The sequence below is a fragment of the Hypanus sabinus genome, chromosome 2, assembly GCF_030144855.1.
Source record: "Hypanus sabinus isolate sHypSab1 chromosome 2, sHypSab1.hap1, whole genome shotgun sequence".
Taxonomy (NCBI): domain Eukaryota; kingdom Metazoa; phylum Chordata; class Chondrichthyes; order Myliobatiformes; family Dasyatidae; genus Hypanus; species Hypanus sabinus.
This window is the reverse complement of record NC_082707.1, coordinates 95,855,886-95,883,396: the sequence shown is the minus strand read 5'-3', so window position 1 is coordinate 95,883,396 and position 27,511 is coordinate 95,855,886. Positions and strand designations below refer to the sequence as shown.

Here is a 27,511-nt window from a genome sequence, read left to right as displayed (position 1 = left end):
TCTGAGTTTGGACAGACCCCTACGGGCTGGGATCTGACTTTGGACTGACCGCTGTGGTCTGGTATCTGAGTTTGGACTGACCCCTGTGGTCTGGTATCTGAGTTTGGACTGACACCTCTGGGCTGGTATCTGAGTTCGGACAGACCCCAATGAACTGGTATCTGATTTCGGACTGACCCCTGTGGACTGGTATCTGAGTTCGGACTGACCCCTTTGGTCCGGTATCTGAGTTCGGTCTGACCCCTGTGGACTTTCAATCTGAGTTTGGACTGACCCCTATGGGCTGGTATCTGAGTTCGGACTGCCTCCTGTGGTCTGGTATCTGAGTTTGGATTAACCTCTGCGGTCTGATGTCTGGTTCGGACTGACCCCTGTGATCTGGTATCAGACTTTGGACTGACCGCTGTGGTCTGGTATCTGAGTTCGGACTGACCCCTTTGGTCTGGTATCTGAGTTCGGACTGACCCCGGTGGTCTGCTGGCTGCTTCGGTCTGACCCCTATGGGCTGGTATCTGAGTTCGTACTGAAGCCGATGGGCTGGTGTCTGAGTTTGGACTGACCGCTGTGGTCTGGTATCTGAGCTCGGACTGAAGCCTATCGTCTGGTATCTGAGTTCAGACTGACCGCTGTTGTCTGGTATCTGAGTTCGGACTGAAACCTGTGGGCTGCTATCTGAGTTTGGACTGACCCCTATGGGCTGGTATCTGAGTTTGGACTGACCGCTGTGGTCTGGTGGCTGAGTTCGGACTGACTCCTGTGGGCTGGTATCTGAGTTCGGACTGACACCTGTTGTCTGGTATCTGAGTTAGCAGTGACCCCTGTGTTCTGGTGGCTGGTTCGGACTAACGCCTATGGGCTGGTGTATGAGTTCGGACTGATCCCCTTGGTCTGGTATCTGAGTTTGGATTAACCGCTGCGGTCTGATGGCTGGTTCGGACTGACCCCTGTGGTCTGGTATCAGACTTTGGACTGACCGCTGTGGTCTGGTATCTGAGTTCGGACTGATCCCCTTGGTCTGGTATCTGAGTTCGGACTGACCCCTGTGGACTGGTATCTGAGTTCGGACTGACCCCTGTGGACTTTAAATCTGAGTTTGGACTGACCCCTATGGGCAGGTATCTGAGTTCGGACTGACTCCGGTGGTCTGGTATCTGAGTTCGGACTGACCCCGATGGTCTGCTGGCTGGTTCGGACTGACCCCTTTGTTCTGGTATCTGAGTTCGGACTAACATCTGTGGGCTGGTATCTGAGTTCGGACTGACCCCTGTGGTCTGGTATCTGAGTTCGGACTGACCCCTTTGGTCTGGTATCTGAGTTCGGACTGACCCCTTTGGTCTGGTATCTGAGTTCGGACTGACCCCTGTGGGCCGGTATCTGAGTTCGGACTGACCCCTGTGGTCTGGTATCTGTGTTCGGAATGACTCCTATGGGCTGGTATCTGAGTTCAGACTGACCCCGGTGGTCTGGTGGCTAGTTCGTTCTGCCCCTATGGGCAGGTACCTGAGTTCGGACTGACCCCTGTGGTCTGGTATCTGAGTTTGGACTGACCCCTGTGGTCTGGTATCTGAGTTTGGATTAACTGCTGCGGTCTGATGGCTGGTTCGGACTGACCCCTGTGGTCTGGTATCAGACTTTGGACTGACCGCTGTGGTCTGGTATCTGAGTTCGGACTGACCCCTTTGGTCTGGTATCTGAGTTCGGACTGACCCCGGTGGTCTGCTGGCTGCTTCGGTCTGACCCCTATGGGCTGGTATCTGAGTTTGGACTAACCCCTATGGGCTGGTATATGAGTTCGGACTGATCCCCTTGGTCTGGTACCTGAGTTCGGACTGACCCCTGTGGACTGGTATCTGAGTTCGGACTGACCCCTGTGGTCTGGTATCTGAGTTCGGGCTGCCTCCTGTGGTCTGGTATCTGAGTTTGGATTGACCGCTATGGTCTGGTATCTAATTCGGACTGATCACTGTGGGCTGGTATCTGAGTTCGGTCTGACCCCTGTGGTCTGGTATCTGAGTTCGGACTGCCTCCTGTGGTCTGGTATCTGAGTTTGGATTAACCGCTGCGATCTGATGGCTGGTTCGGACTGACCCCTGTGGTCTGGTAACTGTCTTGGGACTGACCCCTGTGGTCTGGTATCTGAGTTCGGATTGACCCCTTTGGTCTGGTATCTGTGTTCGGACTGACCCCTATGGGCTGGTATCTGAATTCGGACTGATCACTGTTGGCTGGTATCTGAGTTCGGACTGACCCCTGTGGGCTGGTATCTGAATTCGGACTGATCACTGTTGGCTGGTATCTGAGTTCGGACTGACCCCTGTGGGCTGGTATCTGAATTCGGACTGATCACTGTTGGCTGGTATCTGAGTTCGGACTGACCCCTGTGGTCTGGTGGCTGAGTTCGGATTGACCCCTTTGGTCTGGTATCTGAGTTCGGACTGACCCCTGTGGGCTGGTATCTGAGTTCGGACTGACCCCTGTGGGCTGGTATCTGAATTCGGACTGATCACTGTTGGCTGGTATCTGAGTTCGGACTGACCCCTGTGGTCTGGTGGCTGAGTTCGGACTGACCCCTGTGGGCTGGTATCTGAGTTCGGACTGACCCCTGTGGTCTGGTATCTGAGTTTGGATTAACCGCTGCGGTCTGATGGCTGGTTCGGACTGACCCCTGTGGTCTGGTATCAGACTTGGGACGGACCCCTGTTGTCTGGTATCTGAGTTCGGACTGACTCTTGTGGGCTGGTATCTGAGTTCGTACTGACCCCAGTGGACTGGTATCTGAGTTCGGATTGACCCCTTTGGTCTGGTATCTGAGTTCGGACTGACCCCTGTGGTCTGGTGGCTGGTTTGGACTGACACCTGTGGGGTGTTATCTGAGTTCGGACTGACCCCTGTGGTCCGGTAGTTTGTTCGGTCTGACCCCTGTGGTCTGGTGGCTGAGTTCGGACTGACCCCTGTGGCCTGGTAGTTTGTTCGGTCTGACCCCTGTGGTCTGGTATCTGAGTTCGGACTGACCCCGGTGGTCCGGTATCTGAGTTCAGACTGACCCCTGTGGTCTGGTATCTGAGTTCGGACTGACCCCTGTGGGCTGGTGGCTGGTTCGGACTGACCCCTGTGGTCTGGTATCTGAGTCGGACTGACCCCTGTGGGCTGGTGGCTGGTTAGGATTGACCCCTATTGGATGATAACTGAGTTTGGACTGACCCCTATGGTCTTCTCGCTGAGTTCGGACTGACCGCTGTGGTCTGGGTGCTGGTTCGGACTGACCGCTGTGGTCTGGTATCTAAGTTCGGACTGACCCCTGTGGTCTGGTGGCTGAGTACGGACTGACCCCTGGGGCCTGGTAGTTTGTTCGGTCTGACCCCTGTGGTCTGGTGGCTGAGTTCGGACTGACCCCTGTGGTCTGGTGGTTGGTTCGGACTGACCCCTGTGCTCGGTTCGGACTGACCCCTGTGGTCTGGTATCTGAGTTAGGACTGACCCCTATGGGCTGGTATCTGAGTTCAGACTGAACCCTGTGGTCTGGTATCTGATTTCGGACTGACCCCTGTGGTCTCGTGGTTGTTTCGGACTGAACCTGTTGTCTGTTATTTGAGTTTGGACTGAGCCCTGTGGTCCTATGCCTTGTTCTGACTGACCCCTGTGATCTGGTATCTGAGTTCGGACTGACCCCTTGGTCTGGCATCTGAGTTCGGACTGACCCCTTTGGTCTGGTATCTGAGTTCGGACTGACCCGTGTGGTGTGGTGGCTGAGTTCGGACTGACCCCTGTGGTCTGGTGGTTGGTTCGGACTGACCCCTGTGAGTTGGTACCTGAGTTCGGACTGACCCCTGATGTCTGGTATCTGAGTTCAGACTGACCCCTGTGGGCTGGTACCTGAGTTCGGTCTGACTTCTGTGGTCTGGTGGGTGTTTTGGTCTGACCCTTGTGGTCTGGTATCTGAGTTAGGACTGACCCCTGTGGACTGGTATCTGAGTTCGGATTGACCCCTGTGGTCTGGTATCTGAGTTCGGACTGACCCCTGTGGTCTGGTATCAGACTTGGGACTGACCCCTGTTGTCTGGTATCTGAGTTCGGACTGACTCTTGTGGTCTGGTATCTGAGTTCGGACTGACCCCTTTGTTCTGGTATCTGAGGTCGGAATGACCCCGGTGGTCTGCTGGCTGGTTCGGACTGACCCCTTTGTTCTGGTATCTGAGTTCGGACTGACCCCTGTGGTCTGGTATCTGAGGTCGGTTAGATTCTTATGGGCTGGTATCTGAGTTCGGACTGAAGCCTATGGGCTGGTATCTGAGTTTGGATTGACCCCTACGGGCTGGGATCTGACTTTGGACTGACCGCTGTGGTCTGGTGGCTGAGTTCGGACAGTCTCCTGTGGGCTGGTATCTGAGTTCGGACTGACACCTGTTGTCTGGTATCTGTGTTCGCACTGATCCCTGTGGTCTGGTGGCTGAGTTCGGACTGACCCCTGTGGTCTGGTGGTTGGTTCGGACTGACCCCTGTGGTCTGGTATCTGAGTTCGGACTGACCCCTGTGGTCTGGTATCTGAGTTCGCACTGATCCCTGTGGTCTGGTGGTTGGTTCGGACTGACCCCTGTGGTTTGGTATCTGAGTTCGGACTGACCTCTGTGGTCTGGTGGTTGGTTCGGACTGACCCCTGTGGTCTGGTATCTGAGTTCGGACTGACCCCTGTGGTCTGGTGGTTGGTTCGGACTGACCCCTGTGGTCTGGTATCTGAGTTCGGACTGACCCCTGTGGTCTGGTGGTTGGTTCGGACTGACCCCGGTGGTCTGGTATCTGAGTTTGGACTGACCGCTGTGGTCCGGTATCTGAGTTCAGACTGACCCCTGTGGTCTGGTATCTGAGTTCGGACTGACCCCTGTGGGCTGGTGGCTGGTTCGGATTGACCCCTATTGGATGATAACTGAGTTTGGACTGACCCCTATGGTCTTCTGGCTGAGTTCGGACTGACCGCTGTGGTCTGGGTGCTGGTTCGGACTGACTGCTGTGGTCTGGTATCTAAGTTCGCACTGACCCCTGTGTTCTGTTATCTGAGTTCGGACTGACCCCTGTGGTCTGGTGGCTGAGTTCGGACTGACCCCTGGGGCCTGGTAGTTTGTTCGGTCTGACCCCTGTGGTCTGGTGGCTGAGTTCGGACTGACCCCTGTGGGCTGGTATCTGAGTTCGGACTGACCCCTGATGTCTGGTATCTGAGTTCGGTCTGACTTCTGTGGTCTGGTGGGTGTTTTGGTCTGACCCTTGTGGTCTGGTATCTGAGTTAGGACTGACCCTTGTGGGCTGGTATTTGAGTTCGGTCTGACCCTTGTGGTCTGGTATCTGAGTTTGGACTGACCCCTGTAGTCTGGTATCTGAGATCGGACTGACCCCTGTGGTCTGGTATCTGAGTTTGAAGTGACCCCTATGGGATGGTAACTGAGTTTGGACTGACCCATATAGGCTGATATCTGAGTTTGGACTGACCCCTGTTGTCTGTTATCTGAGTTCGGACTGACCCCGGTGGTCTGGTATTTGAGTTTGGACTGACCGCTGTGGTCAGGTATCTGAGTTCGGACTGACCCCTGTGGTCTGGTATCTGAGTTTGGACTGACCCCTATGGTCTTCTGGCTGAGTTCGGACTGACCGCTGTGGTCTGGGTGCTGGTTCGGACTGATCGCTGTGGTCTGGTATCTAAGTTCAGACTGACTCCTGTGTTCTGTTATCTGAGTTCGGACTGACCCCTGTGGTCTGGTGGCTGGTTTGGACTGACACCTGTGGGGTGTTATCTGAGTTCGGGCTGACCCCTGTGGTCTGGTGGTTGGTTCGGACTGACCCCTGTGAGTTGGTATCTGAGTTCGGACTGACCCCTGATGTCTGGTATCTGAGTTCAGACTGACCCCTGTGGGCTGGTATCTGAGTTCGGTCTGACTTCTGTGGTCTGGTGGGTGTTTTGGTCTGACCCTTGTGGGCTGGTATCTGAGTTCGGTCTGACTTCTGTGGTCTGGTGGGTGTTTTGGTCTGGTATCTGAGTTAGGACTGACCCTTGTGGGCTGGTATTTGAGTTCGGTCTGACCCTTGTGGTCTGGTATCTGAGTTTGGACTGACCCCTGTGGTCTGGTATCTGAGTTCGGACTGACTCCTGTGGTCTGGTATCAGACTTGGGACTGACCCCTTTGTTCTGGTATCTGAGTTCGGAATGACCCCGGTGGTCTGCTGGCTGGTTCGGACTGACCCCTTTGTTCTGGTATCTGAGTTCGGACTGACCCCTGTGGTCTGGTATCTGAGGTCGGTTAGACTCCTATGGGCTGGTATCTGAGTTCGGACTGAAGCCTATGGGCTGGTATCTGAGTTTGGACTGACCCCTACGGGCTGGGATCTGACTTTGGACTGACCGCTGTGGTCTGGTGGCTGAGTTCGGACAGTCTCCTGTGGGCTGGTATCTGAGTTCGGACTGACACCTGTTGTCTGGTATCTGAGTTCAGACTGACCCCGGTGGTCTGGTGGCTAGTTCGTTCTGCCCCTATGGGCAGGTACCTGAGTTCGGACTGACCCCTGTGGTCTGGTATCTGAGTTTGGACTGACACCTCTGGGCTGGTATCTGAGTTCGGACAGACCCCAATGAACTGGTATCTGAGTTCGGACTGACCCCTGTGGACTGGTATCTGAGTTCGGACTGACCCCTTTGGTCCGGTATCTGAGTTCGGTCTGACCCCTGTGGACTTTCAATCTGAGTTTGGACTGACCCCTATGGGCTGGTATCTGAGTTCGGACTGACCGCTGTGGTCTGGTATCTGAGTTTGGACTGCCTCCTGTGGTCTGGTATCTGAGTTTGGATTAACCTCTGCGGTCTGATGTCTGGTTCGGACTGACCCCTGTGGTCTGGTATCAGACTTTGGACTGACCGCTGTGGTCTGGTATCTGAGTTCGGACTGACCCCTTTGGTCTGGTATCTGAGTTCGGACTGACCCCGGTGGTCTGCTGGCTGGTTCGGTCTGACCCCTATGGGCTGGTATCTGAGTTCGTACTGAAGCCGATGGGCTGGTATCTGAGTTTGGACTGACCGCTGTGGTCTGGTATCTGAGCTCGGACTGAAGCCTATCGTCTGGTATCTGAGTTCAGACTGACCGCTGTTGTCTGGTATCTGAGTTCGGACTGATCCCCTTGGTCTGCTATCTGAGTTTGGACTGACCACTATGGTCTGGTGGCTGAGTTCGGACTGACCCCTGTGGGCTGGTATCTGAGTTCGGACTGACCCCTGTGGTCTGGTATCTGAGTTCGCACTGATCCCTGTGGTCTGGTATCTGAGTTTGGATTAACCGCTGCGGTCTGATGGCTGGTTCGGACTGACCCCTGTGGTCTGGTAACAGTCTTGGGACTGACCCCTGTGGTCTGGTATCTGAGCTCGGACAGACCCCGGTGGTCTGCTGGCTGGTTCGGACTGACCCCTTTGTTCTGGTATCTGAGTTTGGACTGACCCCTACGGGCTGGGATCTGACTTTGGACTGACCGCTGTGGTCTGGTATCTGAGTTCGGACTGACACCTGTTGTCTGGTATCTGAGTTCGGACTGACCCCGGTGGTCTGGTGGCTAGTTCGTTCTGCCCCTATGGGCAGGTACCTGAGTTCGGACTGACCCCTGTGGTCTGGTATCTGAGTTCGGACTGACCCCTGTGGTCTGGTATCTGAGTTTGGACTGACCCCTATGGTCTTCTGGCTGAGTTCGGACTGACCGCTGTGGTCTGGGTGCTGGTTCGGACTGATCGCTGTGGTCTGGTATCTAAGTTCAGACTGACCCCTGTGTTCTGTTATCTGAGTTCGGACTGACCCCTGTGGTCTGGTGGCTGGTTTGGACTGACACCTGTGGGGTGTTATCTGAGTTCGGGCTGACCCCTGTGGTCTGGTGGTTGGTTCGGACTGACCCCTGTGAGTTGGTATCTGAGTTCGGACTGACCCCTGATGTCTGGTATCTGAGTTCAGACTGACCCCTGTGGGCTGGTATCTGAGTTCGGTCTGACTTCTGTGGTCTGGTGGGTGTTTTGGTCTGACCCTTGTGGGCTGGTATCTGAGTTCGGTCTGACTTCTGTGGTCTGGTGGGTGTTTTGGTCTGGTATCTGAGTTAGGACTGACCCTTGTGGGCTGGTATTTGAGTTCGGTCTGACCCTTGTGGTCTGGTATCTGAGTTTGGACTGACCCCTGTGGTCTGGTATCTGAGTTCGGACTGACCCCTGTGGTCTGGTATCAGACTTGGGACTGACCCCTTTGTTCTGGTATCTGAGTTCGGAATGACCCCGGTGGTCTGCTGGCTGGTTCGGACTGACCCCTTTGTTCTGGTATCTGAGTTCGGACTGACCCCTGTGGTCTGGTATCTGAGGTCGGTTAGACTCCTATGGGCTGGTATCTGAGTTCGGACTGAAGCCTATGGGCTGGTATCTGAGTTTGGACTGACCCCTACGGGCTGGGATCTGACTTTGGACTGACCGCTGTGGTCTGGTGGCTGAGTTCGGACAGTCTCCTGTGGGCTGGTATCTGAGTTCGGACTGACACCTGTTGTCTGGTATCTGAGTTCGGACAGACCCCAATGAACTGGTATCTGAGTTCGGACTGACCCCTGTGGACTGGTATCTGAGTTCGGACTGACCCCTTTGGTCCGGTATCTGAGTTCGGTCTGACCCCTGTGGACTTTCAATCTGAGTTTGGACTGACCCCTATGGGCTGGTATCTGAGTTCGGACTGACCGCTGTGGTCTGGTATCTGAGTTTGGACTGCCTCCTGTGGTCTGGTATCTGAGTTTGGATTAACCTCTGCGGTCTGATGTCTGGTTCGGACTGACCCCTGTGGTCTGGTATCAGACTTTGGACTGACCGCTGTGGTCTGGTATCTGAGTTCGGACTGACCCCTTTGGTCTGGTATCTGAGTTCGGACTGACCCCGGTGGTCTGCTGGCTGGTTCGGTCTGACCTCTATGGGCTGGTATCTGAGTTCGTACTGAAGCCGATGGGCTGGTATCTGAGTTTGGACTGACCGCTGTGGTCTGGTATCTGAGCTCGGACTGAAGCCTATCGTCTGGTATCTGAGTTCAGACTGACCGCTGTTGTCTGGTATCTGAGTTCGGACTGATCCCCTTGGTCTGCTATCTGAGTTTGGACTGACCACTATGGTCTGGTGGCTGAGTTCGGACTGACCCCTGTGGGCTGGTATCTGAGTTCGGACTGACCCCTGTGGTCTGGTATCTGAGTTCGCACTGATCCCTGTGGTCTGGTATCTGAGTTTGGATTAACCGCTGCGGTCTGATGGTTGGTTCGGACTGACCCCTGTGGTCTGGTAACAGTCTTGGGACTGACCCCTGTGGTCTGGTATCTGAGCTCGGACAGACCCCGGTGGTCTGCTGGCTGGTTCGGACTGACCCCTTTGTTCTGGTATCTGAGTTTGGACTGACCCCTACGGGCTGGGATCTGACTTTGGACTGACCGCTGTGGTCTGGTATCTGAGTTCGGACTGACACCTGTTGTCTGGTATCTGAGTTCGGACTGACCCCGGTGGTCTGGTGGCTAGTTCGTTCTGCCCCTATGGGCAGGTACCTGAGTTCGGACTGACCCCTGTGGTCTGGTATCTGAGTTTGGACTGACACCTCTGGGCTGGTATCTGAGTTCGGACAGACCCCAATGAACTGGTATCTGAGTTCGGACTGACCCCTTTGGTCCGGTATCTGAGTTCGGTCTGACCCCTGTGGACTTTCAATCTGAGTTTGGACTGACCCCTATGGGCTGGTATCTGAGTTCGGACTGCCTCCTGTGGTCTGGTATCAGACTTTGGACTGACCGCTGTGGTCTGGTATCTGAGTTCGGACTGACCCCGGTGGTCTGCTGGCTGGTTCGGACTGACCCCTTTGTTCTGGTATCTGAGTTCGGACTGACCCCTGTGGACTGGTATCTGAGTTCGGATTGACCCCTTTGGTCTGGTATCTGAGTTCGGACTGACCCCTGTGGTCTGGTGGCTGGTTTGGACTGACACCTGTGGGGTGTTATCTGAGTTCGGACTGACCCCTGTGGTCTGGTAGTTTGTTTGGTCTGACCCCTGTGGTCTGGTGGCTGAGTTCGGACTGACTCCTGTGGTCTGGTGGTTGGTTCGGACTGACCCCTGTGGTCTGGTATCTGAGTTCGGACTGCCTCCTGTGGTCTGGTATCTGAGTTTGGATTAACCGCTGCGATCTGATGGCTGGTTCGGACTGACCCCTGTGGTCTGGTAACTGTCTTGGGACTGACCCCTGTGGTCTGGTATCTGAGTTCGGATTGACCCCTTTGGTCTGGTATCTGTGTTCGGACTGACCCCTATGGGCTGGTATCTGAATTCGGACTGATCACTGTTGGCTGGTATCTGAGTTCGGACTGACCCCTGTGGGCTGGTATCTGAATTCGGACTGATCACTGTTGGCTGGTATCTGAGTTCGGACTGACCCCTGTGGGCTGGTATCTGAATTCGGACTGATCACTGTTGGCTGGTATCTGAGTTCGGACTGACCCCTGTGGGCTGGTATCTGAGTTCGGACTGACCCCTGTGATCTGGTGGTTGGTTCGGACTGACCCCTGTGGTCTGGTATCTGAGTTAGGACTGACCCCTATGGGCTGGTATCTGAGTTCGGACTGAACCCTGTGGTCTGGTATCTGAGTTAGGACTGACCCCTCTGGGCTGGTATCTGAGTTTGGATTGACCCCTGTTGTCTGTTATCTGAGTTCGGACTGACCCCGGTGGTCTGGTATCTGAGTTTGGACTGACCGCTGTGGTCCGGTATCTGAGTTCAGACTGACCCCTGTGGTCTGGTATCTGAGTCGGACTGACCCCTGTGGGCTGGTGGCTGGTTAGGATTGACCCCTATTGGATGATAACTGAGTTTGGACTGACCCCTATGGTCTTCTCGCTGAGTTCGGACTGACCGCTGTGGTCTGGGTGCTGGTTCGGACTGACCGCTGTGGTCTGGTATCTAAGTTCGGACTGACCCCTGTGTTTTGTTATCTGAGTTAGGACTGACCCCTGTGGTCTGGTGGCTGAGTTCGGACTGACCCCTGGGGCCTGGTAGTTTGTTCGGTCTGACCCCTGTGGTCTGGTGGCTGAGTTCGGACTGACCCCTGTGGTCTGGTGGTTGGTTCGGACTGACCCCTGTGGTCTGGTATCTGAGTTTGGACTGACCCCTGTTGTCTGTTATCTGAGTTTGGACTGACCCCTGTGGTCTGGAATCTGAGTTCGGGCTGACCCCTGTGGTCTGGTATCTGAGTTCGAAGTGACCCCTATGGGATGGTAACTGAGTTTGGACTGACCCATATAGGCTGGTATCTGAGTTCGGACTGACCCCGGTGGTCTGGTATCTGAGTTTGGACTGACCGCTGTGGTCCGGTATCTGAGTTCGGACTGACCCCTGTGGGCTGGTGGCTGGTTCGGATTGACCCTTATTGGATGGTAACTGAGTTTGGACTGACCCCTATGGTCTTCTGGCTGAGTTCGGACTGACCGCTGTGGTCTGGTATCTAAGTTCAGACTGACCCCTGTGTTCTGTTATCTGAGTTCGGACTGACCCCTGTGGTCTGGTGGCTGGTTTGGACTGACACCTGTGGGGTGTTATCTGAGTTCGGACTGACCCCTGTGGTCTGGTAGTTCGGTCTGACCCCTGAGGTCTGGTATCTGAGTTCAGACTGACCCCTATGGTCTGGTGGCTGAGTTCGGACTGACCCCTGTGGTCTGGTGGTTGGTTCGGACTGACCCCTGTGGTCTGGTATCTGAGTTCAGACTGACCCCTGTGGTCTGGTGGCTAGTTCGTTCTGCCCCTATGGGCAGGTACCTGAGTTCGGACTGACCCCTGTGGTCTGGAATCTGAGTTCGGACTGACCCCTGTGGTCTGGTATCTGAGTTCGAAGTGACCCCTATGGGATGGTAACTGAGTTTGGACTGACCCATATAGGCTGGTATCTGAGTTTGGACTGACCCCTGTTGTCTGTTATCTGAGTTCGGACTGACCCCGGTGATCTGGAATCTGAGTTCGGACTGACCCCTGTGGTCTGGTATCTGAGTTCGAAGTGACCCCTATGGGATGGTATCTGATTTCGGACTGACCCCTGTGGTCTGGTGGTTGGTTCGGACTGACCCCTGTGGGTTGGTATCTGAGTTCGGACTGACCCTTGTGGGCTGGTATCTGAGTTCGGTCTGACCCTTGTGGTCTAGTATCTGAGTTTGGACTGACCCCCGTGGTCTGGTAGCTGAGTTCAGACTGACCCCTGTGGTCTGGTGGCTGGTTCGAACTGACCCCTGTGGTCTTGTGGCTGAGTTCAGTCTGTCCGGATCCTAGTTACAGTCACTTACCTCAACGTGCCACTGTTTCCCTAGGGCATTCACCACGCGACCCTCAATTGGCCGTCGACAAGCCCCACAGATAGGTATGCCCGTTTTGTCATGGCAGGGAAGGCAAAAGAGTTCACCTTTCAGCTCCCGAGCCTCGGCCGTCAGTTCCTTTCTGCAGAGTACAGTCTGTGAGAGCCAAGTCTGTGGTAGCTGAACAACATTCTATATCTGCAGCACTGTGACACACTCCCGAGACCCAATCTTCAGCTCTCTGGCCCTTCCTCCCTGTCACCACTTGGATTTTTCCCTTCTTTCCCTCTCATTTCCCAAAGGCATGCAGCTTGATGGGTTAATTTGTTACTGTAAATTGCCCCTAGAGTGTGGGTGAGTGAGGGGAGATTACGAAGGGAGTCAATGGGGATGTACTGAGATCAGGTTTACTCAGCTACCGAAGACAATGAGTGTGAAGATTGTGTGTGTTGTAAACGAAGGGTTGGTGTGCAATGCTAACTCACCCACAGTTGGTGCAGTTGAAATGATCAGGATGATATGGATCACTCTTGTACATCAGGGGCAACTCGTCAATGATCAGGTGGCATTTCTGGCAGATGTACTGACCTAGATGCTTTGCTTTCTCCCGGTTGTGGCAGGGTCTGCAGAGATGCCTGTGGGAAAGGTTACATCAAGATCCTGCACCAGATGAGCACACAGGCCTGAGTCTCCCACCCACCATAGAAACATAGAAAATAGGTGCAGGAGTGGGCCATTCGGCCCTTCGAGTCTGCACCACCATTCAGTATGATCATGGCTGATCATCCAACTCAGAACCCTGTACCTGCTTTCTCTCCATACCCCCTGATCCCTTTAGCCACAAGGGCCATATCTAACTTCCTCTTAAATATAGCCAATGAACTGGCCTCAACTGTTTCCTGTGGCAGAGAATTCCACAAATTCACCACTCTCTGTGTGAAGAAGTTTTTCCTCATCTCGGTCTTAAAAGGCTTCCCCTTTATCCTTAAACTGTGACCCCTCATTCTGGACTTCCCCAACATCGGAAACAATCTTCCTGCATCTGGCCTGTCCAATCCCTTTAGAATTTTATACGTTTCAATAAGATCCCCCCTCAATCTTCTAATTTCCAGTGAGTATAAGCCTAGTCGATCCAGTCTTTCTTCATATGAAAGTCCTGCCATCCCAGGAATCAATCTGGTGAAACTTCTTTGTACTCCCTCTATGGCAAGAATGTCTTTCCTCAGATTAGGGGACCAAAACTGCACACAATACTCTAGGTGCGGTCTCACCAAGGCCTTGTACAACTGCAGTAGATTATAGTAGTATATTAACCATGTTAATATATAACATTAATGATGTTGTTAACACGAACACTAAACTCTGGCAATGCACACGTAAACTTCGATAGCCAACTGTGTGTCTGGAAGTGACTACAATATTTATGGGTGAACGCCTGCTGTGTTTGTACAGCACTCCTGCTGGTGTTAATGACCAGTAACATCACAATAACTACTTGGTCTGTACGGAAATGCACTCACACTCTGATCATCTGAACTTTAATGGTGCTGGCCTAACAGACTACAGTTGTCCCTGATCATACCCTGACACACTTTTAATTAGCTTTCTTCAGACATCACACAGTGTAATAATCCAATCACAGAGCAACACACACAGAATGCTGGAGGAACTCAACAGGCACAGGCAGCATCGATGGGAAAGAGTACAGTCGACGTCTGGACCAAAACCCTTCAGCAGGACCGGAGAATAAAGCTGAGGAATAGATTTTAACGGTGGGGGGAGGGGAGAGAGAAACACAAGGTGAAAGGTGAAACTGGGAGGGGGGGATGAAGTAAAGAGCTGGGAAGTTGATTTGTGAAAGAGACAGAAGGCCATGGATGAAAGAAAGGGTGGGGGGAGATAGGGAGGAGCACCAGAGGGAGGCGATGGGCAGGTTAGCAGATAAGATGAGAGAGGGAAAAGGGGATGGGGACTGGTGAAGGAAAGGGGAGCAGGGAGACATTACCAGAAGTTTGAGTAATCAATGTTCATGCCGTCAGGTTGGAGGCTACCCAGAGGGAATATAAGATGTTGTTCCTCCAACCGGAGTGTGGCCTCATCGTGCCAGTAATATTGCATTTTCCAGTCAAAGTGTTAAGTGTTAAGCATCATGGAGGAAGCTGACATAGTCAGTGGGATATCCCATGCACCCTACCCATGTTTGCAGGTTGAAGACTCTGTGTCAGAGTGTAGAGAGGGGACCTGGAGGGTCATGCATTGTGCATCATCTGCATAACTTCTTACCTGAATACACAGTGATAACACACTCCATAGTGCGTATACAAGTACACTCACATATATGCATACATGCATCTTTGCATACACTAATTCACACACTAAAAATATACATACTCACAGAGGCACAAACAAACACACATCCATGCATCCTCGTATACACATGCATGTACTCACACGTGCAGAGACCTACACTGTCGCTGCTCTACACTGCAAACAACCTCATACAACCAGTGATCTCTACAGTGCAAAAGGAGACGTTTTGAGTCATTTATTTTGGGTCTAAGATTCTGTTCCAGAGCTTGACATTTACTCCCACTGTCGAGCCTGAACCTTGTTTCCTCTTTATTTGTTCCCTTTCCAAGCCTTGGTCCACTTCCCCTTTAATCATTATCACAGATTCTGCTTCCCCCAAATGTTCCATGTTCAACCATTGAAACATTCCTGTGTGTAAGCACACCCTTTCATTGCATTCCTGTGCTTTTGCAGGCAAATTTAGGCTACGTCCATACTACACCGGATAAATCCAAAACCAAAGCTAATTCTCTTCGTTTTTACCCTTCGTCCACACTAAAACGGCGTTTTTGTCCCCTGAAACCAGCGCTTTTCAGAAATGCTCTCCAGAGTGTGTATTTTTGAAAACGCCGGATTGGTCGGATCAGTGTGGATGGGGTAACCGGAGACTTCTGAAAACGCTGTCAGACGGCAGCGTGGCATTTCATTGTTTTCTTGAATGCAACCTGACAATTTCAGAACAGACAGCAACGAAACTGACGCCAGAAGAGTTAGAAATGTACTCACCAAATACTTTGACCCATAACTTACTGAATAAATAAGTATACTCACTTTGCCCTGTTTTCTGTCCTTGCTTGTATGAAGGTGGTTTACCTATTTATGCAAATACTTCTCTGACAATAGATGTGTAACAGCCTAATGTAACATTGTATGGAAATACAAGATAACACTGATGCAGACATGTTTTATACATTTAACAAGGTGCTTTATTAATGCAACAGAGTTAGTCAGTTTTTCAATGTTCATCGTCAGCCGGGTCATACTGTCCATGAACTCCCTGTCGGTTGCCTCCGTACAAGTATTTGTTTTTTTCTTACTTTTAAGTTCTCCTGTGCGAGAGCCAACAGCTGTCTGTCGTTTTAAGTTTTTCTAGTCTGTAACTACACAAACGCGCACTTTTACGGCAAGATTCGACACCAAACATGTCGCTTGTTTTTGGTAGATGTGTCCTGCGCATGCGCAGGAGGAGGAGATTTACTGAAATCTCCGTTTCAATGTGGACAGAGATATTTTCAAAAACACATAGTATGGATGCCTGTCATTTTCACGTAAAACCAACGTTTTCAAAATTATCTGGTCTAGTGTGGATGTAGCATTAATATCCTAAATTTGCTTTTGATTTATATGCCTTTTTTCAGAGTCCTTACACTTCATTAACTCCAAATGCTTCTCTTAAAACCAGAGGGCAAATCTCTAACAAGTGCCGTGTGATTGGCCACTCTGTTTCCTATTCCTTTATAACTGATCTGGTGACTCCTTTAAATCAGGGATTCCCAACCTTTTTTATGCCATGGACCAATCTCATTCAGCAAGGTTGGGACTCCTGATTTAGAGTGTAGAGGTCCCTGTGATAAACCAACTGTGTGTAATGGGTGTGGAGACAAGTGAGTGATTAATAATCTTAGTTAGATTCATACTAGCTATTGGTTTACAACGTAAAGTAGACACACAAAATCCTGACGAAGGGTCTCGGCCCGAAACGTCGACAGTGCTTCTCCCTATAGATACTGCCTGGCCTGCTGAGTTCCACCAGCATTTTGTGTGGGAAGGGTCTCGGCCTGAAACGTCGACAGTGCTTCTCCCTATAGATACTGCCTGGCCTGCTGTGTTCCACCAGCATTTTGTGTGGGAAGGGTCTCGGCCTGAAACGTCGACAGTGCTTCTCCCTGTAGATGCTGCCTGGCCTGCTGCATTCCACCAGCATTTTGTGTGTGTTACACAAATTCTGAAGTTGTTGGTTTCTCAGCTCAGGCGCAGGGAGTTGGAGCATACACGGATTTGGAGCAGAGAGTGGGAGAGTGGTCAGGTGTGGAAGCAGAGTTCTGGAGTGTGTCCAGAATTGGGAGCAGAGATCCAGAGTGTGCCTGAGATTAGGAACAGGGATCCGGGATATGGAGCGTGTCTAAGGGAGCAGGTGGAAGATCTCGTCGGTAGAAGGGCAGGAGGAGATGTACGTGTGGTCCAGGGAAGGGACTGCAGGCATGAGGGATCAGGAAGGAGATGAGGGTGGGGGGGGGGTTAGGGAAATGAAAAGGGAGGCAGCAGGAGAGGGAACCTATTCTACTGCCACCTGCCAGCACTGTATGACTGACTGACAACATACCAGGCGCTTCTTTATGAACAGTTGTGTTGAAGAGAAATCCTCTTTTGCCATTTAGACTTATTTATCCTCTATCTAGTATCTTTCCTTTTGAATCTCAAAGGACCTTTTATTAACTAGCTTAATAAATGTGCAGCCTTGTCTGATGGGTCTATCAGTGCTTCCTCAGACAGCTTTTCCTTGTTTAAGTGGAAGGATTGGGGTTGAAATGACACAGTGAGGCATTGTTAGAGATGCAGTGTCAGTGATGTGGTTTGTGTGACCATTCCACGTGGCTGTGTGAGGAAGGCAGACGATGATGATAGATGGTCATATAAAGGCAGGCTGGGCAGTCCGAGGAAATACAGTGGACAAGAGCAGAAGAGGGAAATGTGAGAGCAGGAGAAGCTAGGTGTATATGTGCATAGGTCATTGAAGAGGGCAGGGGATACTGAGAGGGGCTGGAAAAGAGATCCATATATGGATGCAGTACATTGAACTGTATAGAGCACTGGAATGTTTCCAGGGATGAGAAATTTCAGCTCCAGAATTAGACTCAAAAGCTGGGGCTAGAATTCAGATGCATTTTAAGGACGAACACCATAACCACTGCCTTCAATTTAAATAAGGGCAATTATAATGGTGTGAGGTAGGGGGTTTCGAAAGTCGACTTGGTACACAAACTAAGAGACGGGTCTAGAGATGAACAGAGGAAGATATTCACCTAAATTATCTAAAATGCTCAGCAGGAGTTTATCTCAATCGACAAGAGGGATTCCATGTGATGCACCATCAATAACTCTCAGAGGCAGGAAGTGAACGATAGGCTTTTATTAGCAGCAAAAAGGGAGCACGACATCTCGGAGTGAGGGAGGAGCAGTGCCCCAATTGCTTTTATCCAGGGGTCTGTGGGAGGAGCCACAGGAGCAGTCAGCAGAGGGGCGTGACCAGACAGGTATATGTAGTTCACCACACCATGAGGAAGAGGCACAGTTAAGAAAGGAGGTCAACTTTAAATTGTCTTTAGACTGTGCACACCTTCCTGCTTACATCAATGGAGCTGAGTCAAGAGGATTGAGAGGTCCAGACTCCTAGGAGTGAGCCTGCCTTGATCCATGGGCAAGAAAGCAATCGTACCTCTACTTCCTCAGGAGGCTGAAAGAAACTTGGCATATGCCCTTTCATCCTCACCAATTTTTATCAATTCAGATGTACCACAGCTTGGTATAGCAACTACTCTGTCTGAGGCCACAAGAAACTACAGAGAGTTATGAGTACACCACAGAAACTAGCCACCCATCCATGGAGTCTGTCTGTACTTCTTGCTGCCTCAGTAAAGCAGCCAACATAATCAAAGACCCCTCCCAGCCCAGACATTCTCACTCAAGGACATCTTATATCCTGCTGGTATAAGACTATCGAATGGTTCCCTAGTACGATAATATGGATATATGGGCTCATTCGTCATAACTCCCTTAGGCTGGACTTCATAACAGCTGAAGGACTCACTCCCTTGTTCAAAAAAAGAGAAAGGCAGAAGGCAGGGAACAATAAGCCAGTTAGTTTAGCATCTACTATTAGAACCACAGAACACTACAGCACAGAAAACAGGCCATTTGGCCCTTCTAGTCTGTGCCAAAACTTTGGCAAGAAGCTGAGTCAATAATCAAAGAGGAAATTATAAGTCATCTCGGAAAATTGAATATAATCAAACCTAGTCAACATGGTGATATAAGAAATATATATGATTGTGTTTGATGTACTTCCTGGAAGGTTGATAAGAGGGGAATCTGTAGATGTAATGTATTTAGATTTCCAAAATAAAATGGTCAAAGTGCCAGAAAGAGGCTGATACATACATTAAGAGCCTAATGTATTGGAGAAAATACATGAACATGGATTGAGCCCTGGCTGACACATTGGTTTGGAAGAAATGTGTCCTTTTCAGGATGGAGGACTGTGAAGCATCCCTCTTGGGCCTGTATTAGCGACCTGGAGGAGGGACTGAAATGTAAGGTTTCTAACTTCGCTGATGATACAAAGTAGGTGAAAGGAATGTAATGAGGATGTTGTGGTTGTGCAGCAGCATATAAATAGATTGAGTGACTGTATTTAATGTAGGGAAGTGTGAGATCATACCCTTTGGTAAGAGCAATTGATAAGTGGCTCATTAACCAAATGGGGCGAGATTACAAGTAAGTGACATTTGGAAGGATATAGGTGTTTTAGTGTACGACTCACAAAATGTTAGCAGGCAGGTCAAACGGGTAGTTAAAATGGCAAACATTATTTTGACCTTTTATTGTGAAGGGATTGGAATTTTAGAAGATGGAAGTTTAATTACAGTTATACATGGTGTTGGTGAGGCCACACATGGAATACATCGCATTTTTGGGCCACATACTTAAAATAAGATTGTAGGGAGATTCACTAGACTAAATCCTGAGATGAGGGGGTTGTCCTATCAAGAGAGGTTTGACAGTTTGGGTCTGTATTCCTTGGAGTTTAGAAGAATGAGGGGTGATTTTATTAAACACATAAGGTGGCTTGGCAAGGTAAATATTGAGATGTTTTCACTAGTGGGACAGTCTCGAACAAAGGTACATAGCCTCAAAATAAGAGGCTGGTCATTTAGAAATATCGAATGTCAGAGAGTGGGAATTCCCTGTCCTGTCCAGTAGTGGAGACTGGATCATTAGAAGTGTTTAAAGTGAGCTGGATAAATATCTGATAGATCAAGGAGTAGAGGGCCATGGAGAGATGGTACAGAAATGGACCTGAGACTAGTGTAGCTCAGTCATGATCCTGATGAACAGTGGAGCTCGGTGGCCTACTCCTGCTCCTGTTCTCTTGTGTGTTCTTGTGACGGATCTCCTTGAAGTGAGGGAGGGAAGGGGGCAGGTGTATGAAGAGCTGCTCCTGTTAGTGGATCATTCAACAAACTGGATGCTCAGAATCACAGCATGTTAAAGAGCTATGTATGTACATCTGTGAGGACATCAGTGTAAAGTGCATGTGTATGTGGGTTGTGAGTGTATGTGTGTGAGCGTGCGTGTGTGTATTGTGGTGAACTACATATACCTGTCTGGACACGCCCCCCCCCCCCCCAGCTGACTGCTCCTGTGGCTCCTCCCACAGACCCCTGTATAAAGGCGATTGGAGCCACAGACCCTTCCTCAGTCTCCAGGATGTCGTGTGATGGTCATTTGCTGCTTGTGCTCTCTTCCAGCTAATAAAAGCCTACCTTAACCCACGTCTCAGAGTTATTGATGGTGCATCATGTATGTGTCTGAGTGTGCGTAGGCCTTTGAGAGAGCGAGTGTTAGTGTATGTGTGTGAGTGTGTGTCTGTCTGTGTGAGTGTAGATGTGTACATGAGTGTGTGAGTGTATGTGTGTGTCTGTGTGAGTATAGATGTGTACGTGTGTGTGTGTTTGTGTGTGTGTGTGTGTGTGTGTGTGTATGTGTATGTGTCTGAGTGTGTGTAGGCCTTTGAGAGAGAGAGTGTTAATGTATGTGTGTGAGTGTGTGTGTGTTTGTGTATGTGTCTGTGTGTATAGGCCTTTGTGAGAGAGTGTTTGTGTATGTGTGTGAGTGTGTGTGTCTCTGTGTGGATGTGTATGAGTGTGTATAGGTCTTTGTGAGAGAGTGTTTGTGTATGTGTGTGAGTGTGTGTGTCTCTGTGTGGATGTGTATGAGTGTGTGTGCATATGTGTCTGAGTGTGTATAGGTCTTTGTGAGAGAGAGTATTTGTTGGAATACAATCTGGCAGCTCACAGTTGGAAGTGTTTTGATGTTGTGTCTCCACCTGAACTATGAGTCCTGGTTCTTTCCATAAACCATCAATATTTATAATCCGTGCAGTCCGAGTCTGACAACAGGTGCAACTTTCTGCCTGTTCCTTCCATGTGAAAGTTAATGTTTTTGAACTTGAGGCCACTGTAGTTCAAGGAGCTGAAATCCAACCCCAATGGCACTGAACTGCTTCAGTCAGAATCAGTTCTAAGGTCTCAGGCTAGCAGGTTCCAATCCCTAGTCTGGATATCTTTCAACTTACTGCACTCTCCGTCCGGCTGCTTAACGAGCAAACATGAACTAGGTCGTTTTACAGAAGATTATGTTCCCCACATGTTAGTAACAGCAGACTCTCAATGAACATTAAACACCTTTAGCTAAAATAACCTCCCCTTGTAATATCTGATATCCGTGAGTGTGATGTAGTCAAGTGGAGCAGCTGGTAGAATCACTTCCTCACAGCGCCAGAGATCCGAGTTCAATTCTGCCATTAGGTAACATCCAAAACAAAAAGCTGGAAGAACTCAGTAGGTCAGGCAGCATCTATGGAGGGAAATGGACAGGTAACATTTCGGGTTGATGCTCTCTGTGTGGTTTATACGTGCCCCATGATTGTGCGACTTTCCTCTGGTGCTTTGAATCCCCCCCACATCCCAAAGACGTGAGGGTTGGGAGCTTAAATGGTCAATGTAAATTCTTCCTAATGTAAGTAGCAGAATCTGACAGAGTTGATGCGGGGGATAGATTACAGGGAAAATTAATTCCGTGATCCAGCATGGATGATGAGCTGAATAATCTCCATGTTGAAAAAAGTATTTTTTGGACTGAAGAATAATTGCAATACACGAAACACTACAGCCGGTTTACAAACAGCAGACTCCCAATGGTTCAGAACTGATTAACATTGCCCAGGGTGTGGAGGGGAACAGTGAGATCCTACTCCTCTGAGAGAGCAGATTGGCCTTGGTGTATCACCTCAGTGTAATATACCGTGATGGTCACAAACCTACCCACAAGGGGTTATTAAACAAAATGAGAATGCATGATTTTGGGAGTCATATTTCTCCATGTATTGTAGGTGAGGACAGATCAGGAATAAACGGTGTTGTTTTTGTTGTAAGCTCTGATTGGGAGGTGGGATGAAACCGGTTCTGGGTCCCCAAATCTTCGCAGTCTGCTGAATATCAACAATTTGAATGGGAGAACCAACTATCATATATCCGAGTTTTCCGATGAAGCAAGGATGGGCAGCAGTGTGTGCTGTTGGATGGTTGTGGAGAGGCTTTGGCTGATAGACAGGCTATGTGAATAGGCAAGGTCATGGCAGATAGAATAAATAAGAAGTTATCCATTTCTGCATTGTGACAAGGGATGAAAGGCATTGATGTTCAGGCACCTGGCAGTCCTGAGAGGGTCAGAGTCCAAGTGTAGAGACCCCTTTCCAGAAGGATATAGCTGAGACAGTACCCACCCTACTGTCCCCAAGTGTGGATGGATTTGCGAGGAAAGGGGGAGCAATGGTTTATCAGGTTGAGTTTTGGAACTGGGAATTATCCTATGAGGAGTGATGAGCAGACTGGGTCTACAGCATATAGACGAATGAGAGTTGATCCCAATGAAACGTATGATCGTTTTACCCCTGGCTGTGGTTTCTGCAATGGGGAAGGGGCCAGCCATTCAAGACAGCGAAGTCAAGGTCTCACATGGATTGCTAATCAAGAGATTGTTAATGCAGGGATTGCTGAAGCAATGAGTCCTGATGCAGGGTTTAGACCGGAAACATTGACAATTCCTTTCCTCCCACAAATACTGCTCGACCCACTGAGACCCCGAGCAACGTGTTTGTGGATCCCCTGTAGCAGGCTGGAGGGTTAGATGACAATGGGTTCCAGAGTGAGCTTACTGGTCGGAGTCGGTGGGTGGTGGTGGATGGTTCTTTTCCAGCCTGTGACCAGTGGAGTACTGCAGGGATCAGGGCTGATCCTTGTCGTACATATTAATGATTTGGATGCTGGTGGCATGGTTAGTAAGCTAGTGGGAGACACCAAAATTATCGGCCCAGGTGATTGCGGACAGCGAAGATGATTATCTAAGATTACAATATGGTCTAGATTAACCAGAAAAATGGGCAGAGGAACGGCAGACAGGATTTTACTTGGAGTAGTGCGAAATAATGCCTTTTGTAAAGTTAAAACAGGGTTCGACTTACACAATGAAAGATAGGACCCTAGAGAGTGTTGTAGGACAGAGAAACCTAGGAATATAGGAATATAATTCCCTAAAAGTGCCACTGTCGGTGGACTGAGTGGTGAAAATGTTGACTGGTGTGCTTGCCTTAACTAGATATGGCTTTGAGTGCGAGATGGTTAGTTCTGGTTGGCATGCTATTGGAAGGCTGTGATTAAGCTATAGAGTGCAGGAAAGGTTCACAGACATGAAGAGGACAGTTTAAGTTATGAGGAGGGACTAGGTAGGCTGGTACTGTTTTCCCTGGAGTGAAGGATGCTGAAATGTATAAAATAATGCGGGGCATAGATGAGGTTGGTGGTCATAGTCCTTTCCCCAGGGCAGGGAGTTGAAAACTAGAGGCTATCTGCTTTAGATGAGAGAGTAAAAGATTTAAAAGGGACAGCTTTTTCACACTGAGAGTGGTGGGTATATGAATCAAGATGCTAAAGGAAGTAGCAGAGGCAGGTACAATGGATAGGAAATGGTCAGATGGAGAGGAGACAATTGGGACCAGCTGAGATGGAACTGCAGGCTCTTCCGACTCTGGGGCATTCTCTCAGATCAGTGGTGCAGTGAAGTCACATTTCAGGGGGAAACTTGAACCCACAAACTTCTGACTAGAGGTGAAAGAGCAACTAGCTGAGGCTAGGTTGACAGATGTGTGAGGCTGGACAGGGCCCCTGCTCCAGGGTGTGGCTCCTGATCTACAGAAATGCAGGCCCCCACCCTTTCCAGCTGCTTTTGTTTCAGGTTTCTGCTAATTGAAGTTTCAATGCTTACTGGCTATTGTAATTCCACTAAAACACCCCTGAGAGGCTGGCTACCCTAATGTGTGAAGAGCTGGCTCCCGATCTACAGAAATGCAGGCCCCCACCCTTTCCAGCTGCTTTTGTTTCAGGTTTCTGCTAATTGAAGTTTCAATGCTTACTGGCTATTGTAATTCCACTAAAACACCCCTGAGAGGCTGGCTACCATCCCTGAGAGGCTGGCTACCCTAATGTGTGAAGAGCTGGCCACCTCGGTTTTCAGAATTCATTTCTCCAACGACTGGTCCAGCTGTGCTGTCGAGTATGTGTTTGACACTCTAGACAGAGCTGCACTCGGCTGCAGTTTTGGTCATCTCTGTGTGTTAAACAGCTCAGGCAACGAGACGGAGTCAGAACACAGCCCTCAACAGCGAAAGAAGGTGCATCATCCAGGAGCTTGGTAAATCGGCTTATTGGTGTCACATGTACCAAGGTACTTTGAGAGAGCAGGCAGAGAAACAATAACAGGATACAGCTGCAAAGTACAGTGCAGGCAGATCAAAAGGTGCAAACCATAAAGAGGGTGATTGTGAGGTCAAGAGTCCATCGAATTTGGACTGCGTCCAATCATTGAACAGGAACACGAGAAGAAGAGGCACCTTTGCACTGGTCTGTAATTGATTTAAAAGGTGGTGTATCATGGCAGCTTTTGGAGTTTGGACTGCACCCAATCAGTGAACGAGATTCATTAGAAAAGACGAATAAAAATAAGGCGGGGGAAGCAGAGCGGCCATTATGCCAGCGTGAGTGGCTATGACTCATCAGATTGAGCCTGAATGAGAAGTATCAGGTAGGTTTCTTCATCTTCTTTATTCTTCATCTGTTAGGGCATAGTTAGTGCAGTGAGAGTGGCTCCAGGGGCTGTGTTGGGTTCTTTGTGGGAATTCTAGGAGGCCTTCAGCCTCCCAGGTAGCCACACCTGCACCAGGTGCACCAAGCTGTGGCTTCTCAGAGAATGCATTTAGGAAATGGAGATGACCTTAGGCTCAGGCAGGATACTAGCAGGTGATGGACAGGTGAATGTAGTCATCCCTAGGTTCCAGGAGACAGGTAATTGAGTGACGATCAGGAGAAGAAAGGGAAACGTACACCTGTGTCTGGTCCCCTCAGTATTAAGTATACTGTTCTGGGTACTTTTGGGCAGAGCGACATTCCAAAGGGAGGTGAGCAACCAGATGTCTTGGAACATATCGGCACCAATGGCATAGGTAGGAAAAGGGAGGAGGTCCTGAAATGAGAGATTAGTGAGCTAGGTAGAAAGCTGAAAAGCAGTAGCTCCAGGGTAACAAATCTTTGGACTGCTGCTGGTGCCATGTGCCAACGGGAGTTGGAATAAGATATTTTGGCAGATGAAACGTGGCTGAGAAACTGGTATGGGGGAGGGTGGGTTTCAGATTTCTGCATCACTGGGATCTCTTCTAGGGAAGATCTGACCTGTACAAAAGGGATGGATTACACCAGAACAGAGGGGAACCAATATGGTTGTGGGCAGGTTCGGGAGGGTTTAAACTAATTTGACAGGGGATGGGAACTGGAGTGATAGTGCTGAGGACAGGGTACAAAAAGAGGCAGTGTGTAGTGAGACTGCTAGTAAGGAGAGGCTGATGATAGGGCAACATTTTAGTCATCAGGATGAGTTGCAATGTAAAAGGGCGACAAAATCAGAGCTTGACGATTCCTTGGAGAACACTGAGAATTCATGGTGCTTTGAAAAGCTGCCCAGTTGTTTGGTAAAGTGCAGAGACCAGAAGATCCACAGTTATTCAGCTTCAGGTCCTGAATATCTTTATTCTTTCTCTATTTAAGCTAAATTACAACTACAGTTCAATTGGCCGTGGCTAGATCTGGAATATTTTTGTGACTGTGGGAGAGAGTAATTGAAGGGAAAAGATTAAACCCAAGGTCACCCATACCAGCGAGCGTGGAGGACAATAAACATCGACTGCTGAGTGAGTAGAGGACAGATTTTAATTGTGTGTGTGAATTTGCACAAGCACAGATGCACGTACAGCGCACACACACATAAACATGCATTTTCTGCACATATACAATATACACAATCAGACCACACTAATTTACACAAACATACCACAAGCACCGAGAAAGTGCACCAGCGCTTCTACATCCTCAGGAGGCTAAAGTGTGTACCCTTTGGTCCTCACCAATTTTAATCGATAGAAAGATAGCTATCTGGATGCAACTGCTCTGCTTGAAATGCAGCCTCCCCATCATGGACTCTGTCTAAACTCATTGCCAACATAATCACTGCTCTACTCTCTCTACACCCATAAATTTGCTGATGACAACTACTGTAGGCAGAATTTCAGGTGGTGACGAGGGAGCGTACAGGAGCGAGATAGATCAGCTAGTTGAGTGGTGTCACAGCAACAATCTTACACTCAGTAAGACCAAAGAATTGATTATGGACGTCATAAAGAGGATATCGAGGGAACACACAGTCCTCCTTGAGGGATTAGGAGTGGAAAATGTGAGCAATTTGAAGTTCATTATTTATTTATCGACATAGAGCGTGGGTAGGCCCTTCGGGTCCTTCAAGCTGTGTCACACAGTAACAGCTGATTTAATTCGAGCCTCATCATGGGACAATCTGCATGGCCAGTTAACCTACCAACCAGTACATCCTTGGACTGTGGCAGGAAACCGGAGCACCCAGAGGAAACCCAAGCAGTCATAGGGTGAATGTACAAACTCCCTTCCTGGGTGTCAACATCTCTGAGGATCTATCCTGGGCACAACATATTGATGCAGCTACAAAGAAGCGGGACAGCAGCTACACTTTATTAGAAGTTTGAGGGTATTTGATATGTCAATAAAGACACTCACAAATTTCTACAGATGTACTGTGGCGAACATTCTAGCTGGCTGAATCACCCTCTGGTGCGGGGTGGCTACTGCACAGGATTGGAATAAGCTACAGAGTATGGCTCCATCATGGGCACCAGCCTCCAGGATATCCTCAAGGAATGATGCCTCAAACAGGTGACGTCCATTGTTAAGGTCCCCCCATCACCCTGTTCTCATTGCCTGATCACAGTTTCTTTTCACTGTTATTATATATTGATACGTACTGCTGCCACAAAGACGTTTCATGACATTTGCCAGGGATTTTGAGCCTGATTCTGCCTCAAAATGTGTCGCGGGGTTGCAGATCAATGATTGAGGAAGAGACCAATTGTAAGGAACGATTAAACCAAAGAAAAGTCAGATTAGTGTGGAGTTAGAAAGGCAAAATTAAAATCAAGAATCTGCAGATATGAAATCTGAAATAAAAGCAGAAAATGCTGGAAACCCTGAACAAGTCAGATGGTATCTGCAAAGGGAGGAACAGATAACACTTCTGTCTGTAACCAGAATTACATTTGAAACATTAACTGCTTCTTTTTCCTCTGATACTGTCAGAGCTGCTCAGGTTTAACATCGTTTTCTGTTTTTATATGGGGGAGACTAAACACTGATGTGTTGAGTCTGTACTCGCACACCTGCTGAGTCCTCTGCTTCATGTGCAAACCTGAGCGTTCTTTGATCTTCTTGCAATTGAAATGAGAACAACTTCTCCTACAAATTAAATCCCTTAACCTTTCCTCTGCTACTCTGGCCATCCCCTGTTCCATCTTTGACTGTCAAAGAGAAAGTATAGGAGCTGAAAGCACAGATCAGTCTGCTCT

At 49.6% G+C, this 27,511-nt stretch overlaps 2 protein-coding genes across 5 annotated transcripts in view; one reads left to right on the top strand and one right to left on the bottom strand.

Moving 5' to 3' along the window:
* LOC132381319 (LIM and senescent cell antigen-like-containing domain protein 1) overlaps positions 1–27,511 on the bottom strand; it is a 337,779-nt gene that overhangs the window by 173,460 nt on the left and 136,808 nt on the right. For both annotated transcript variants that reach the window (XM_059950700.1, XM_059950693.1), the window contains exons 5-6: positions 12,834–12,983; positions 12,340–12,490 (exon numbers count right to left, since the gene is read on the bottom strand). In XM_059950700.1, coding sequence (XP_059806683.1) covers positions 12,340–12,490; positions 12,834–12,983 — 301 coding nt within the window. The remainder of the gene's footprint in view (positions 1–12,339; positions 12,491–12,833; positions 12,984–27,511) is intronic.
* The window catches only part of LOC132381334 (uracil nucleotide/cysteinyl leukotriene receptor-like), a 34,685-nt gene continuing 31,202 nt past the window's right edge, over positions 24,029–27,511 (top strand). The window contains exons 1-3 of one of the 3 annotated variants that reach the window (XM_059950718.1): positions 24,029–24,615; positions 25,632–25,774; positions 26,682–26,825. The gene's annotated coding sequence lies outside the window, so the exon portion shown is untranslated. The remainder of the gene's footprint in view (positions 24,616–25,631; positions 25,775–26,681; positions 26,826–27,511) is intronic. The other 2 variants (XM_059950716.1, XM_059950722.1) reach the window with 2 other exon arrangements.